Here is a 17658-nt window from a genome sequence, read left to right as displayed (position 1 = left end):
AATTGCTAGAAAATTCATGAATGTCTCATAAGTGTATGTTTTTTGTATATAAAGAAATTAGTGACGTAATCATGAAACAAAATAATTAATATTATCATTTAAAAAATTTATATACGATATATGTGATATCTATATGAATGAACAACAGATTTAATTCTGATAAATTTAACTTTAAACGTTTTTTCTTTAAATATTGCGTACTTGAGATTTAAATGCAGTGGTGCGGTACCAGCTTTCAATAATGGACGATAGGTGTGCTAGAATCTAAGGTAGAAAGTAGAATGAACTTGTATAACCGCGAAACTTGTAAAATTTGTTATATTGTCATTGCTTATTAGTTATTAGCTCAAGAAATGAAATGTGGAAAGTAATAATTTTACAGAGTAATGATATTACGAAATAAAATACACTGAAATTTGAAAATGACATATTTTATTTCAAAATGGTAAGTTTTCATAAAATTGGTTAAAAATTCTTTTATCAAAATTACTTTAGTTTTTATTGAAAAATGATATATTAAAATTACAAAATTAGTAATAATTAATGTACTAGTATAATTTTAATACTCTTTCTTTCGATTTTCAAAAACATGTTCGTGCTTATTATTGTCATTGTTATTAGATTTAATTTTATTGTATCCTATATAACAAATTTTTATTTTGTTTTTACTAATCTTATGTTTATTATATATAAGAATCGATCTTTGGCACCCAGTAAAAATGGCAAACGCCCATTACTATTTGATATATCCAATAATGCAGCAATGCGTCAGGTTGTGTCACCAGTTCAACAAACTAAAAAAAAGGCTTGCCGTAATGTCAAAAATGTACAAATACCAGAATACAAAGCAGTTGCTCTTTCAGCTAATGATGTGCAAGCTACCCAAGAAGTAATTTCTGAACATGTAAGTATTATACATTAAATAGTAATCATTAATAACAGTCCTACAATAACATAATACCTACAGTAAAAAATTATAATTGGACTTATAGGAAGAACGTATGAAAAAGATTTTTAGTAAACCATTTAAGATACCAATTCCTGGTTATCAATTATCTGGTCGTGCATTAGGAATACGTTTATCTGGTCCCCGTAGACCATTACATGATCCTGAGGAAGCTAATGCGCTTGTTGTTTATTCACCTCCTGAATTATCTGAACATGAAAAATTGAAAATAGATCAGTAAGTATAAATATTTTGTTTATTTTATAATTATTAGACTTTATCAACAATTTTTTATAATAGTTCATTTATATTTCAGATCTAAACAACTTGTACATGTAGTAGTGGATCCTCTATTATGTAATATTTTAAGACCTCATCAAAGAGAAGGTGTAAAGTTTATGTATGAATGTGTAACAGGAAAACGTATTGAAGGTGCCTATGGGTGTATCATGGCAGATGAAATGGGCCTTGGAAAAACTTTACAATGTATAACACTGTTATGGACTCTATTAAAACAAGGTAAAATAATATTATTTTATGCATTATATACAATATGTAATTACATTAATTGTTAATTACGTTAATTACGTAATTGTGTTTTGTAGGACCCGAAGCTAAACCACTTATAGAGAAAGCTATTATTGTTGCACCAAGTTCATTAGTTAAAAATTGGTATAATGAGATCTTTAAATGGTTGAAAAATAGAATTCAACCATTAGCCATTGATGGTGGAAACAAAACAGATATCGACACAAAACTTACTGGATTTATGAAAACTTATGGCCGCAGGTGTATAAATCCTATTCTGATAATCAGTTATGAAACTTTTCGCTTACACGCACAAGTTCTTCATCAAGATGAAGTTGGACTCGTATTATGTGATGAGGGACATCGTCTAAAAAATTCTGAAAATCAAACATATCAAGCGCTTATAAATTTAAAGGCTAAAAGAAGAGTACTACTCAGTGGAACACCTATCCAGAATGATCTTTTAGAATATTTCTCTCTTGTACATTTTGTTAATCAAGGATTATTGGGAACTGCACAAGTATGTTAATTAATATGTTTAGAAAATTAAAAAGATTTTTCAAATATTTCAACGAGAATATTAATGTCATATTAAAATTTCATTTGTTAGGAATTTCGAAAAAAATTCGAGATACCAATTTTACGTGGTCAAGATGCAGCTGCAACAGATACCGAACGTAAACTCGCTCAGGAACGTTTAGCGGAATTAGTAAGCATTGTGAATAAATGTCTTATTAGACGCACTAGTGCCTTACTTTCGAAATATTTACCTTTAAAATATGAATTAGTGGTGTGTATAAGAATGGGAAAACTACAAACTGACCTTTATAACAGTTTTATACAAAGCGATAGTGTTAGAAAATCAATGGAAGGTTTGTTGTTTATAAATTCGTTATTATTTAAAATACTTGAAATCTCTATATTTAATTAATGTCTATTTTTCGTTATAGAAAATTCTGCCAATTCTAAAAAAGGAAAAAGTTTTTCAACACTTGCAGCAATTACACTGTTGAAAAAATTATGTTGTCATCCCGATTTGGTATATGATAAAATATTGGAAAAATCTGATGGATTTGAAAACGCTGCAAAATTAATGCCTCCAAATTACAGCACAAAGTACATAATATTAAAATTATTTTATAATACTGACCTAAATTTACCATTATTTTATAATATTGATCTTTATAATTTTATTTCTAGAGAAATCATGCCAGAATTATCCGGAAAGCTAATGGTATTAGATTGTCTCTTAGCTTCTATTAAAACAACGACGAATGATAAAATTGTATTGGTATCTAATTATACACAAACTCTCGATCTGTTTGAAAAATTGTGTCATAAACGTTGTTATAACTATGTTAGATTAGACGGCACTATGACTATTAAAAAAAGATCAAAGGTAGTAGAAAAATTTAATGATCCAAATAGCAATGACTTTATTTTTATGCTCAGCTCCAAAGCTGGGGGCTGTGGATTAAATCTTATTGGTGCAAATCGACTTGTCATGTTCGATCCTGACTGGAATCCTGCAAATGATGATCAAGCTATGGCAAGAGTTTGGAGGGATGGTCAGAAAAAACTTTGTTTCATATATCGTTTTCTTTGTGTACGTAAAAGAAAGATTTTACAACAATTTTTGATTTTTTAGAAATCAACATTTATATTATCATTTAAATATGTTATAGACTGGTACTATTGAGGAAAAAATTTTTCAAAGGCAAGCGCATAAAAAAGCATTAAGTTCTACAGTCGTAGATCAGGAAGAAGACGTTGCAAGACATTTTACATTAAATGATTTACGAGATTTATTTAAATTAGAAGAAAATACTATATCAGATACTCATGCTAAGTAAGCTTAACATTATGAAAAATTATGAATGTCCATATGAATAGTTATTAGTTAAATATATTTATTGCACGTACTTCAGGTTCAAATGTAAAAGATGCGTCAATGGTATAGAAGTAAAAGGACCACCCGAACAATCTGACTGTAATTCAGATTTGTCAGATTGGAGGCACATCTATAATCCAAGACCTTTACCAGACATACCATTACGACAATGCTGGTCATCTGGAATTTCTTTTGTTTTCTGTCATCGATCGCATGAACAAGTTAAATAGGATTACGATTTTTAATTATTTGCACATACCTTAATAATGGGGGCGACATTTTTTATATTATCAATGTTTCATATACTTCTGTACAAAAGTTGTTAGGACGAAGTTTATATAAACAAATTCATAACAAGCATTGTGTATTTGTTTAATAATAGAAATTACATTGTATGTTGAGTATATTGAAGTTAGTTTGTACGGAGAAATAATTAATATATTATTATAAATATTTCATATAACAGGAAAAAAAATGTAATTTAATTGTATAAAAATTGCACAAATTGATTAATATGTAAAATAAATTTTTGTTTATGAAAGATTATTATAGTTATTAAACATTTTTAATAGTTCCAATATTTGATTTTCTTTTTCCTTTTTAATACAATTATTTTTTTTATTAATTTAAAAAATTATATCTGTAAAACTTGATAATTACAGTCAAAGTCAGAATTCAGCAAGTATACGATAATGAGTTTATATAAATACATGAATTGAAGTCAAAAATATAATTTTTCAAAATAATCATCTAAAAAACATTTATATTGAAAAATAAGAAAACTTCCAAAACGTCTGCAAATGATAAAGCGTGAAATTCGGGATACAATGTTTTTAATACGGTTAATATATCTACAAGCTCGCTTTCAGACGAATTGTGCGTAGAAAACCAAGGGTCAACGAAGGCTTGAGGAATTTGCTCTACATAAACAGAAGCAATAAAGAGAAGTGGGGAGGGAGAGGAAGCAAGAGAAAATCTTAGTGGGGGAATGCAGATAATGGAAACGTGAGCACGTGATCGTTGAATACGGTTTCTGATTGGTTAAACGGAATCAGCGCTGCTTTCCCTCCCAGCTCGGTACCCGTTCGCGTTGCCCTTCTTCCGAGGTTTCGTACAGCTGCCCGCTCAGAATAGTTCCAGATGTGGCCATGTTTAGTTTGATCTTTGAAGTTTTCGCTCATCGTCTCATAACTGATACATTTTTATACAATCTGCTGACATAGTAATACGCTCTGTCCGACCATCGTTCTTTTTTCGCCTGCCTGCGACTAGTCTCGTTCATAATAACATATGTTCTTCTTTTGCTGAGATAAATAATCTAAGTACGCGGAAGTACACGAGAGACGTAAAAAACGCTGTCAATCCATCCAGGATAGACACGAATCGCGTCGAGTCCGTGCATTAAAACATTTTATTTCTCGATCAAATTTCAATAACAGACGCGCGTCTGATTAAACTCGCAGTTGTTTTTATCGGCAAGGCGAGACGAACAAATTTATTCGTTGCTCCCTTTCTCTCTCTCTCCCAATATATTTTCAATCGAAAAAAGAGAGCGCTGTTATCAGATCACGGAACACACGGGAATCGTCGAAGTGGAAGCTACGCCTTTACATTAACTCTACGAAGCTTCGAGTCGTATCTTTGGGGAAAAACGCTTTTTTCCTTTTCGTTTGATTATTACGAATTTTAAAAAAAGAGAAAAAAGTACGATATACGTATTTCCTATCGAGCTCTGCTCTTATCTCCGTATTTCATTCGATAGTTAAGAGCGTAAGGAAAAAAGAGATAATTCTGAAACGCCTACGAGAGCTTATGGTCGGTCAGCCATATGCCACGTCATGCCACGACGTTGCAGTGGTAAGATCACATCATTTAACGAAATTTAATAGCCAAGGAGAGGAGAGACACACAGTGAAAATCTATCCATTTCTTCGCCGAATCGAGAAGTGCAAATAGTAATTTACGGATAAATCAGAGAAATAAAGACACTTTAATTAAACGAGATATATTAGCCTGAATATTGTGCTCAGGCGAGAAGAATTAATTTGGGAGGATAAAAAAGAGGTCAGAGACATGTAACTGAGGCAACGATAGAAAAAAGATACAGAAAACGTTTTTAATAAAAACCTCTGGTACGTTCAGTTGTTGGGTGCGCGCACGCGCACACAAGAGAGAAAGAGAAACGGAGAGACACACGAGAAACACGATTCTTTGTAGGCTAATTAGTGTCCTAGTAAACTGAGTATTTTTGAAAATTTTTTCAAATGCTAGAATTCAGGCACGCGATTATTTTCCAAGCAAAGAGCCATCGAGTGTGGTCGCGTCAATCGATCGAATGATCATCGTCGGGCCACAGTGCTATATCATACGGTACAAAACACGATCGATCGGGACAAAACAATGGCATTAGAGAGTGTTTCCGCGGCTGAGACTCTAATCCAAAGGTTTGCCTCCAACATTTTTTATTCACCAGTCGAAAACAGTCGAAATTTTTAGGACTGTTTACCAATTCACGTTACACACATTTGAACCCCCTCTCCAGAAGCTCCGTGCTGGTCCCCCGCTTTCGTTTCGGTATATACCATTGGCACTATGAGAAAAAAAACGGAGTCATATTACACTGTTCGAATACGCGTAACTTACATCTTTTTGTTCTCTCGTGTCTCCTTTTATGGTTCTTCATTGCTCTGAAATTAAGTCAGCTCTACTCTAGAATTATAACATAAGATGGTTTAAACGTTGAGTACCTTGGCACGATTCTTAAGGCCAAGGTTATCTTCGTGACAAAGAAATTCTCCGATATACATATTCCAATATTAAATAGCAGAAAGCAAATTTAACTTTTTATGGAATTGAAAATGTTCCTTATGATAGGCATTAATAAATTTACTTGAATCAATATTCAAGTAAAATTCCAAGTAAAAATGTAAGCTTTGTGGTGATTCATAAGATATGTGTGCAAATGTTCGTGCGTATATCTTAATTCTTATATATTTATGATGATATTTATTACGGTAGGATATAACGATATTTATAACGGTGCAAATTTTAACGACATATTTTGACGAGCATTGAAGAACTACATAAATATCGGTATAAAATTATTTCAGAAACGGAAGTTGTATTGAGTAAAAGAAATATGCACGGGATCTTCGGGGAGACGATATACATATACAGAAGATATATACATATATACATTTCCCGGTCGAGTACGACGTATTTATACATGTACCTAATACACATTCAGAGACTAAATTTATACACAGCGCGCATGTAGATGTGCGTCATGTACATATGTACAACCTACCTTACGCACACATGTGTATACCTACATGCATGTGTATACACGTGAATGAACGAGACAAACGGGGTCTACACGCGAAGAAATTCTGACGCACGATTATCGAAAAATGTTACATGCACTGTTGATAATGCTGTAACGATGACGATGAGATATGCTGTAGAAATAATGTGATATGTTATATATTCGTATTCATACTATTGCATTGATGATGAATTATGGTAGTTGATGATGAATAATGATGTTAATAATGAACACGATTTGTGGGTAAGGAAATTCCAATTTATTATTTTCCTTCGTGATATACAGATATCATGCGTTTTTTTACTGTGCTAATTTAACAATCTTTTAGCGTCTGCAATTTACATATTACTTTTTCAATTTATATTCGTGTATTTTATTTTAAATATGTGGGAATGGTTACATGCTTCATTTAATAATATGGGTTTTCTTCCTCTACATTTGTAATTTTGTGCTTTTATATACTGTACGACTGAACGTACGTTTCTAAAGTATGCTATTTTCCGGATAAATCGGTGATAGCGGACATTCAGAAAACAGTTATTTCCCAAGCATATGTTACATTGACTAGGTATATATTTCAAAGTTGCATCGATCGATGCTTACTGTACTACAACGTGTCGTTAGTCACCTCCCAAAGCAGCCAATGTTTTCAGGTCAACTAGTAGCGGAAGCTTCTTTCAGCTATACTCTGCTCGACCAAAGTTCGATGTTCCTTTATTCAACGTACAACATGTGATGTATTTAATGACCATTGCTGTTAATGCTTTGACAGCTTTTATGAGCACAGTCCAATTTTGTTCTAGCAACTTTTTATGTTATTTTATCAAAGAAATGCATTTAGCATTTCTTTAATGATTCTTAAATGATGATGATGATAATGAATAATGACGATGATGATAATATTGATAATGATGATGATTATAATGATGATCATCATGATAATGATAAATGATGATGGTTTTAATGAAATAAAATTTTCAATTTTACCTCCATGCATAAAAACATGCAGCTTTGAAAAATGCATAAAATAATAAATACCTGAGGATGTAACATTTTTGTATAATTTAATTTATTTTAATTTTTTAATTAATATTACAAATAAATTCTTTATTCATTAGCATAGAATTGTTTAAGATCAAAATTTATAGACCTTTTAAGTCTCTCAAGAAAGAGACTTAAAATATATTCAAAATAATATTATTAATAAAGCATATCAAGCAAAATCTGTCATCGTTACAGACATTGAACATTCTATTTTTAATTATATGGAACAAACTATACATATACATATAATATATATAATATTACATACACAATATAAAAAATTGTTAATACTGTATAAAAATATTTTAAACTACATAAAGTTTATAAAACACTCAGTTTAAAGTATTATATATTTTTGGCTAACAATGTATTTTTAATATATGTGCAGTAATGATGATAATGATTTGGAAGATGGGGAAATTCCTTCCGATGAAGATGATGAACCTCTGCCACCACCAGTAAATAATGATGCCAATAAAAGTGCATCAAAAGCAGATACACCAAAAACTAAAGCTTTCGATGCTAAATTCAATAAAAATAAGAAATCAAATGTTCAAGGAAGTAGCAAGCATGATAGGTTTCTAAAATACAAAAATCCAACAGAAGATTGGGCAGGAGATGTGGAAAAAGCAATTAGGGCAGCGTTAGAAGAAGATGGTACCAGAAATCAAGATTCCAAATCTAAGAGTAAAAATAATAGAAATAAGAGTAGAAAAAGGATACGGGATGAAAGAGAGGAAGACCGTAATAAGGATCAAAAGGTTTCATAATATTTAATGTTATTAGTAGAATTAATTTAAATAATATTTTATATGGATTTATAATAAATATGTGATTTACAGAGAAGAAAAGTGAGCGACGACGAAAATGTCAATGAGGATGAAGATGAAATGTTATTTGTTAGGGGTGCTTCGCCTGTTAGGAAGGATTCGCAAGAGAATAATTCTCCAAGACATACAAACGAGCATGAGAATTTTGATAGTAATTCAGATTATGATGATAGGCCTAATGTAAATCGACATAGGGACAATGATAACAAGCGTAGTAATTCAAGAGGAGGTGGTGGTGGGGGAGGTATAGTAATATTATATAATATTATTAATCAATATTATTAAGTTATTACAAATGATATTTACGTTTATAGGACGTAGAGGCGGTAAAAATGAACGTGGTGGTAAAAATAAAACCCGTGGGCAAATGCGGAATGATAGAAATGGACGGAGAAATCAAAATAATGACCACAATCAAGATCCAGATGCTATATGTGTTTATTACATGCAAGGAAAATGCCATAGAGGAGATGATTGCCCTTTTTCACACAATGCTTTACCACCTCGAAAGATGGAACTCTGCAAATTTTATCTTATGGACTGTTGTGCAAAAAGAGATAAATGCCTTTATATGCATCACGATTTTCCATGTAAATTTTTTCATACAGGATTAAAATGTAGTCAGGGAGAGAATTGTAAATTTTCACATCAACCTTTAAATGAGCAGGTACTTATTATATTTCAGCTTTTATATCTTCTTTAATTAATATAGTTTAGAAAAGCATATATTAGATAAAATACTATTATGCAGGTGAAAGGGATTTTGTTAAAACACTTAGAAACAGCACCAAAAGAAATTCTTGGAGATTTTCCACGTTTAAGTAGAGAAGGGGCAATGTTAATGATAAATAATACAGCTAGAGCATTAGCACAGGGTCAAGAAACTACAAATCAAAAAATTCCCAGTCTTTTTGAACTAAATATATCAGCTCCAACTGGTACCACAGAAAAGAATAATGAAAGGGAAGAAAAAGGTATTTAATCATATTTTTATTTATATTTTTTATAGTATAGTTTGTATTAAAAGTAAAATTTATTGTATAGAAGAACAAGTACAACAGCAGAAAAGTGTTAGAGAAAGGAAGTCGTCAGGTAAGAAAACTCGATGGGGTTCAGATGAAGATAGGGTTCCATACGAACAAATCATGTTGTTACAATCATCAGCCAATGAACTTGGTCTGCAACTTCCTAATGCTGCATTGGGTCTAGCAACCCAACAACACTTACAAAAACCATTAATACCCCAATCTATGCCAAATATGGATTTTTATACTGAAGCTAATAACCTTGAATTGAACAAAATAAATTTAAACAAATCAAGAGACAGAGAAGATTTCACAAAAGACGTAGAAGAAGACGAAATACTAGAACAGGTATAGTGATTGATTATTTCATTTAATAAATTTTTATGAATAACTATAATATTATGTAATGTTTTTCACTTTCAGGCAAAAAAGAAAGACACAACACTACTTGAAGATTCAAAAGATGTAGATTTAAGGCAATTGCTAAATGCGCAAAAGCCGCCACCTGTTGTTAGTATAGCTGATGAAGTAGCAAGTCTTACTAAGTCTAAGTTCGACGAAGAAAGTGATCAAGATGAAGAAACAGATCTTGTTATAGAAATGCCAATGGAAGATGACGATAAGCAGAAAAACAAAAATACAGATCAGGAAGGTAGGACCAATTTTTATTATTGTATAAAGTAAAAATAAAAATAAAAAAGTAAAGCGAAAGATTACTTAATTGTTACAGAAACAAATATCGCAAACGAAGAAACTAATCACTGTGATACTTCTTCACTATGTACGGAAGAGCAAGAAATACCGGCTCATTTACCAAAAAAGGCACAGGAATTGTTCATGCGTATTCAGCAACAACAACGGGCAGCACAGGATAGTTTTAAAAACATAGAAAATGAGTTCTCTGCACTTTCGAGCAGACGTACGGATCAAATTTTAGAAGATTGGTATTCGGACGATGAGGATGACGATGATGATGATGAAAGTGGAAATCTTACGATAGTACTTTCCAATAAAGATACGTTGAAAGAAGAAAATGAATCTGCAGAAAAGTCGCAGAGTATTGTGATTAAAGAAGAATTTCAAACTACACCTTCTGCTCCTACTATACCTCAGCCAGCAGCTATTGTGGACAAACTTGGAGACTTAAGTAAGATTGACATTAGTGCTGAGGTATCAAAGTTATTATCGTCACTAAAGGCGACGACTGGTAAATCTTTCCAACAAAATACTACACAAGATTATTCCTCAAAAGTTAAATCTTCACCGGACAGAATATCATCAGACGAATCAAACATTCACAGTAAAAGTATCAACACATTTAATACTTCAAATCAGTTATCAAAAATTGAAAATGAAACATCGAGTCCACGTTCCTCCCCTGGAACAAGTTCTGTACCTGTTTCCAGAGATCCCCGTATGTCACGAGATCCCAGACAACGTCGAGACGAACAGAAATTGAGCAGCCCTAGTAGAACAGATAGTAAAAAAGAATCTAAGCATCTTAGATTGGAAACGAGTATCTACAGTTCCGGCATTACTGCTGTTGATACTAACATGGATACAGATCTCCGAACTAAGACAGATCAGGATCTTCGGAGGAAGGATATGGATTTCAGACAACAATTCCAAACTGGTTTTGGAGATACTGATCTTCGAGTTGTCGGAGCAGGATTCACCGATGCGTCTACTAAATCTGATGTGGACTTGCGACAAATGTTGAGCTTGCCTTTTAAACCGGCACCATCGCACGTACCTTGTACGGAAATTGATGCAAGTATTTCTTCGCATCCTCCAATGACATATAAAGTATATGTCGTTGACATACCAAGACCTGATTATACAGGTCTTAAACTTACTAAAAATGATGCACAGGTTAAATACGATCCACGATTACGTAAAATTTTTAGAATCGGTAAAATCGAATTAGCTGATTCTCCCATGTCTCCACCTCCAATTAAAATGGATACTCCAAAGTCACCCCCACAAGTCCGATCCGATCCACGTCGAAAAGCTCTCGAGGCTTCCAATTTATCTTCTCAAAATGTAAATGCTTCCATGATGAAGAATGTTCAGCAGTCGTCAATAGAAATATCAAACATGGGAATGGGTCCTGGTGGTATGTCTGTTTCTCAGGGTATGCCTGGACCACAAGGTATGCAAGGAGGACAAGGCATGATGCCAATGGGTCCAAATCCAATGCTTGGAAATATGGGGCCTATAGGACCTATTATGAACACTCCCATGGGCCCTCAAAACATACCACCTATGGGTATGACGGGAATGTCCAACATGCCTCCGGGAATGACCATGAACGGACCAGTTGTGCCTCAGAATCAGATGAACTTTGATCCACGTTTTAATGTTCAACGCAACAATGGGGCTGGGTTGTTAGGCCCAGCACCTGGTGTAGGCTTCGGACCAGACGTTAATTCTTCGTACGATGGTGCGCCATCGTATCCTAGTGGTAATTTCAATAACTTTGGTCCCGGTCCTACTTCAGTGCCTCCAGATTCTGGTATGATGGGATTCAATCCGAATGGTCCGAATCCAAACTTCGGTATGGAGGGGCCTGAGTGGAATGGAACAAACCAAAATAGACGCGGTGGACGAATCAGGCGACGAAATCGAAATAGGACCAATATCGTGACTAATAATTAAGGCAATAAGCAATTTCAAGTAGGTACATAAGCGAAGTACCTGGTGATAATTCTCATTGTAATTTAAATTTGTACAGCATGCATTAATGATAATGCATTCATTTATGGTGGTCCAGATTAATGATCTTTTGATTGTGTCAATTGTACATGGTGTCAAATGCTCGATAGTGGTTAAATAGCAAAATATAAATTTAAACTATTGGAAGAAAAATATTAAATATTGTACATGAATTACACACTTTGAAGCATTTCTTTGTATGAAGTATACATACCAATGAATGATATAAGTAATGCTCATAATTACGTGACACTCTATATTTTATTTAAAAAATATAAATCATATTATATACACGAAAAATATATCAAATATATCTATGAATAATAGCAAATGAAATTTTCAGCGGAAATGTATATGTATATATTGAACATCTTCATCCATTTAAAAAGACACTTAATATATAAGATATGATGAATGAAAAATCTGATTATATAGATTGATTTATATCTTTTTTTTATGTCTTCCATGTATGATACATAACGGAAATACATACATACATATATATGAATATATGTATGTGTGTGTATAATTTATATGCAAATAGTTCTTGAATTCTAGAATGCATATAAGTTTTATTAAATTATGTTTAGACAGTATCAGAACGACATAAATTCATTAAACATGAAACGGCCTAAGGCCTATTGTTATAAGTCAAAACACCAATAAAATGACATAGTACATGATACAGTATGAAAATGCAATATTTTATAAAAAACTAATGTACTTATAAGAGTTTTGAAAATAATTGTACATGGACATACTTTTTTACTTACATTAGAAGAGATATAGATAGATATCAAAAGATATTTCATTTCAAATTTTGTAGGGACTGCAGATTAAAAATGTATTTAAATAAATGTGAACCTTATGATAATCTAGGTTTTACACTGCTAGTAAAATTTTTACCCTATTATTACATTTACCCGTTATGGCAGTCATATGTTCCATGTATTAATATTAAATACATCTCTGCTAAAACGCAGATTAAGAAATACTTCCTCTTTGAGAAATAATATTAGAAACAGAGTATATGTTTCAATTTAAAGAATTGTTCAGCCATTATTCAATGTTAATCTATTGATATTTTCCTTTATTATTACCTATTACCTAGAAAGTTAAAAAATGAAAATTACATTTGTAAAAAATATAGTTTACTATCATATAGTGAAACTCTTTTGTACAATTTAATTATTAATTCTAATACGTTTTTCTACTATTACTCGTAACGTTGTAAACAATGGTTGTATTTCCCCACTGCACTTTGTTTAAAACACAAATATTTTAAATATGGATATAAAAAGTGATAAAATTTATATAATGTACAACCCATGTAAGAGAAATTGTACTTTCATTTGACTATAATTCACTATTACAGATTCTTGTTTAATTATTATTATTGTTGTTATTGTTTACTTATACTATTATTTTCAAGCAATAATAATTATAATTGTAATCATTTTTCATCAATGTACAATAGAACTTAAAGGATCAGCTCTTATAGCTGATAGATCTAAACGTGCATCCATCTCGTCATCCAATTCTCCTACGATTGCCCTAAAAGAAAAAAGAAAATTCTACTAAAATTCTTTGTATTTTTTATAAATCAATTTTTTGAAATTTGATTATGAAACAGTTATATACTATAAAATGTACACTAATAATTTACTATTTATTTATTTATTGAACAGTATTTGTGTTGTCTGTTAAACTGCCAGAATAAAAATAAAATTAATATCATCTCCTGTTTCATATATTTATATATATTATATATAATATACTTTTAAATAATATTGAATGATTAATGAATATAGTTAAAATGAATAAAATAATACTATGGAAGAAACCTTTTGAACACACGGAATGTGAATTAAGTTAAATTACTTACACATTGTCACCTCTGATGATATGTAAACCTAATACTACTTGCTCTACACCTTGCGTTGTACTGTACACACGTTCATGAGATTCATCTAATATTATATTAATAGTTTGATCAAATCCTTTTAATGTTCCCTGAAAATATAAAGATCTTAGTATTTACAATTTCAACATAGGAACAATTACAGTGCAGTTTAAATTGAGAAAAAGGACCTTAGTCATTTATTGGTATGGGATTAAACTGACTATTCAATTGGTTATAAATGATATATTTCTCTAGATAATAATGTATGCATAAGAATCTGTGATAATAATTATAATATAATGTAATTCATGTAGAAATTATGTATACATTAAAAATAATTTACTTACGATGAAGTTTCTGCCATCAGAAGTAATAATAGAAACAGTGTCTATAAATTGTTAAGGACAAATATAAAAACTAAAAATAAGATAATGAATGAAAACACAAGTTAGATAAAGGATACGATTTACGTAGCTTTCTAAACCTGACGCCATAATCTTAGTTATTAATTATACATTAAAATAATTTTTCCATAAAAATCTACGATTTACGTACGTATATGTACTTAACGTTTGTTATGGTAACAAATGCGTATCAATTAAGTTCACTGTTCTACAAGTACATACATTACTTTATTACGTTTTGCATACAAATTTCCTTCTGCATTAGAAATTATTTCTTTTGAATTTATCAGATGTTCGGTCAACTGCACGATCGGAATATTAAACGAAAGCTCAACAGATTCACTGTTAAGTAATTATTGTTAAAGTTCCAACTGATTGGTAGCATGATCATGTAGTAAAAGAATGTAAATATTATTCTACAAAATTATTACAGCAAATTTAAGGGTAATGGATTAAAATACATCTAATATTTTAGTCTTAGTGGATGTTAAATATAAAATAAAAAGTTTAAAATGTGCTGGAAAAATAAAATGACTTTTAGTTAAATTCTGATAGATTTAGGAATTCGTGATTACCATATATAGAATCATTAATAAATAAATTATTTTCTTCTACTTGCATGTGTTTCATATAAAAAATAAATAATAATTTTTTTAAAACGGTTTAACTAGTTTAACAATTTTTTAAATGTTAAATGTTTAATCATAGAATATATTAATTTATTAAAAGTAAATATATTGAAATAGAAATAATGCATATAAAAAAAGCGTATTTATTAAATTTTTTAATTATTTTGTATTCCACATTATTTTGAAATAATTTTGAGTTTCTAGTGTATAGAGCTTATACATATGTAGGTACATATGTAGTAGTTTGTAATCACCAAACATTTGTTACTACTAAACAACATGGACATTCAAACAACAAATACGCGAAGGAAAATATTAAATCATGTAGTTTGTAGCATTTTAGTGGAATGTGGTTACGACACTTGTGAGAGGCAAGCGTTAGAAATTCTCACAGAAATGTTACAGTCTTGTAAGAATTTCAATTAATTCTAAAGTCCCTAACCTTTTCTTATTCAAAATTTTAATTGTTTATATTTCCTTTGATATATTATTTTTTACCTTTTACCTTCTTCCTAAATACATGTTTTGATTCCATTGATAGATGTGGTAAAGAAAATGAATACTTATTATTACTTTAATTTTACTTTATTGGTTTTGTGAAAAAGATAACGTAATGAATAATCATTTGTGAAAATGAACAAACATTCAAAAGATCATTCTTATATTGATTTTATTATTTATAAGATATTATAGTTCATTTAAATCTTACTTGATAAATTTGTAATATATGCATGAATTATTTGTAGTTCTTATAGAGGTTGGGGAGTCTGCAAGAAATTACTGTGAACTGTCTGGTAGGACGGAACCACTCATTGCGGATGTTATAGTAGCATTAATAAATATGGGTATAAAATTAGATAATCTGGAAAGTTATGGAAAGAGGGCTAACAGAACAGTTTTGCCTCAGCTTCAGCAACAAACTCAATCAAAGCAGTTAAATATTTTGCAAGCTGGAGTGAAACAAAGTCATCCGTCTCATATACCAAGTTATTTACCACCTTTTCCTGATCCGCATGCATACATTAGAACACCGGTAAAAAGCAGTTATGAAAATATTATGCAATTTATATATTTATTAATATTTTTAGTTACTTTGAGATATTTATTGTGCACAAGTTTTTAATTATACAGTTTTTACTTACACTACTTACTTATAAATAGACGCATAAACAGCCAGTAACAGAATATGAAGCAATAAGAGAAAAAGCAGCAACACAAAAACGTGATATTGAAAGAGCTTTGACAAGGTTCATTGCAAAAACTGGAGATACACATAGTCTATTTTTAACAGAAGATAATAGTATGTTTCCATGTAAGTAGAAATCTCATACAATTCTGATTCAGGTAAACTAATATATTTCTATACAAGTAATGTACATTTAATTAAGAATTGAATCTTCAGTATTATTATTTTATCATTTCTGTTTCCAGTGATATCATGTAAACCACAATTTCCTAGTTACCTTTCTGCACTCCTTCCACAAGATCAAGTTTTTGAAACCGATCAAGATTTTCAATTTGAACCAAGTCCAATCAAAAAAAGAAAGGAGCAAGAAAGAGAAGAATCAGAAGAAGGTCTTATTTCGTTCTAAATAGATATGAAAAAATTTACTTCTTTGTTAAAAACGAATTCATAATATTTTACATTTTTATAGGTATGAAAGGACAAAATGAAGATGTTGAACAAAATGGAGAAACTACAACACAACAAGATGTTATAGATAATCCTTACTTAAGACCTGGGAAGATACCAAAAAATAAAATGCCAGGAGTCCCAGTTCCTGGATTACATTCGATGAAGAGGGATTCTCTTGAATGATATTTTTAATATTGACAGTTTTGCTAATTTTATTATTTCTTAGGTTAATATTGTGTACATAATAGTATACTACAAAGTAATATTTGTATTTGTATTGCATAATAAAAATTAATCTTTATTATAAGTAGCTTTATATAAAATTATTTTAAATCATATTACCAAAATGAATATTACATACTATAAATATTCCATGATTTCATTTTACAAATTATTTACGCTAATATTAAATCTACAATTTTTTTTAAAGTATATATTAAATTGATTCCACATACATATTTGGTTTTACATTATTTACTCTTACGTTATGTTTCAGCATATCAGATCTATATTGCACGTATATAGCACCGCTTTGGAAAAGGTAAGAATACAGAGACAGCTATATAAATCCTTTAAAAAGGATGATTAGGTAAAACTTACAAAAATAGATTTCCTTGTTATAGGTAGTATTGCATGTAAGATTTTCTACGTGTATATTGTGGTAAATAGCACCTATTAAAATTATATTCGCGCATTTTCACTTTGCAAAAATACTATCATCATACTAGAATTAATATGGCATTTGAATGAATGTAGACAAAAATTTGTTTTCTTATTAATTG

At 30.6% G+C, this 17658-nt stretch overlaps 4 protein-coding genes across 6 annotated transcripts; 3 read left to right on the top strand and 1 right to left on the bottom strand.

The window, feature by feature from the left end:
* The first annotated feature begins 250 nt into the window (after nt 1–250).
* On the top strand, nt 251–3911 carry okr (DNA repair and recombination protein RAD54-like okr). Its single transcript, XM_069121433.1, has 10 exons — nt 251–445; nt 695–904; nt 993–1183; nt 1263–1465; nt 1552–1994; nt 2085–2346; nt 2425–2590; nt 2675–3080; nt 3160–3323; nt 3403–3911. Exons 1-10 carry the CDS (start codon nt 443–445, stop codon nt 3593–3595), a joined length of 2241 nt encoding a protein of 746 aa, XP_068977534.1. The 5' UTR covers nt 251–442; the 3' UTR covers nt 3596–3911.
* Nucleotides 3912–4479: 568 nt separating this feature from the next.
* su(sable) (suppressor of sable) lies at nt 4480–12547 on the top strand. Of its 2 annotated transcripts, none has more exons than XM_069121404.1 (8): nt 4480–5809; nt 8123–8495; nt 8577–8808; nt 8879–9231; nt 9316–9538; nt 9609–9937; nt 10013–10241; nt 10320–12547. In XM_069121404.1, exons 1-8 carry the CDS (start codon nt 5766–5768, stop codon nt 12245–12247), a joined length of 3711 nt encoding a protein of 1236 aa, XP_068977505.1. In that variant the 5' UTR covers nt 4480–5765; the 3' UTR covers nt 12248–12547. The 2 variants fall into 2 exon arrangements, with proteins under 2 accessions (XP_068977505.1, XP_068977506.1); XM_069121405.1 differs by lacking the exon at nt 4480–5809 and adding an exon at nt 6493–6933.
* Nucleotides 12548–13713: 1166 nt separating this feature from the next.
* Nucleotides 13714–15004, bottom strand: LOC138183942 (U6 snRNA-associated Sm-like protein LSm8). Its single transcript, XM_069121515.1, has 4 exons — nt 14671–15004; nt 14555–14595; nt 14190–14317; nt 13714–13858 (listed from the first exon to the last, which is right to left on the bottom strand). The coding sequence occupies exons 1-4, from the start codon at nt 14699–14701 to the stop codon at nt 13768–13770; spliced, it is 291 nt and encodes a 96-aa protein (XP_068977616.1). The 5' UTR covers nt 14702–15004; the 3' UTR covers nt 13714–13767.
* A 474-nt stretch (nt 15005–15478) lies between these two features.
* Taf8 (TBP-associated factor 8) lies at nt 15479–17183 on the top strand. 2 transcript variants are annotated; one of them, XM_069121492.1, is made up of 5 exons: nt 15479–15604; nt 15987–16273; nt 16402–16552; nt 16672–16815; nt 16896–17183. In XM_069121492.1, exons 1-5 carry the CDS (start codon nt 15520–15522, stop codon nt 17057–17059), a joined length of 831 nt encoding a protein of 276 aa, XP_068977593.1. In that variant the 5' UTR covers nt 15479–15519; the 3' UTR covers nt 17060–17183. The 2 variants fall into 2 exon arrangements, with proteins under 2 accessions (XP_068977593.1, XP_068977591.1); XM_069121490.1 differs by having other exon boundaries at nt 15479–15649.
* The last annotated feature ends 475 nt before the right edge of the window (nt 17184–17658 follow it).

The sequence above is a fragment of the Bombus flavifrons genome, chromosome 10 (genome assembly GCF_040668555.2).
Source record: "Bombus flavifrons isolate JBK064 chromosome 10, iyBomFlav1_principal, whole genome shotgun sequence".
In the NCBI taxonomy this organism is placed as follows: Eukaryota; Metazoa; Arthropoda; class Insecta; order Hymenoptera; family Apidae; genus Bombus; species Bombus flavifrons.
The sequence above is the reverse complement of the archived record's forward strand: the minus strand, read 5'-3'. Positions and strand labels throughout refer to the sequence as shown.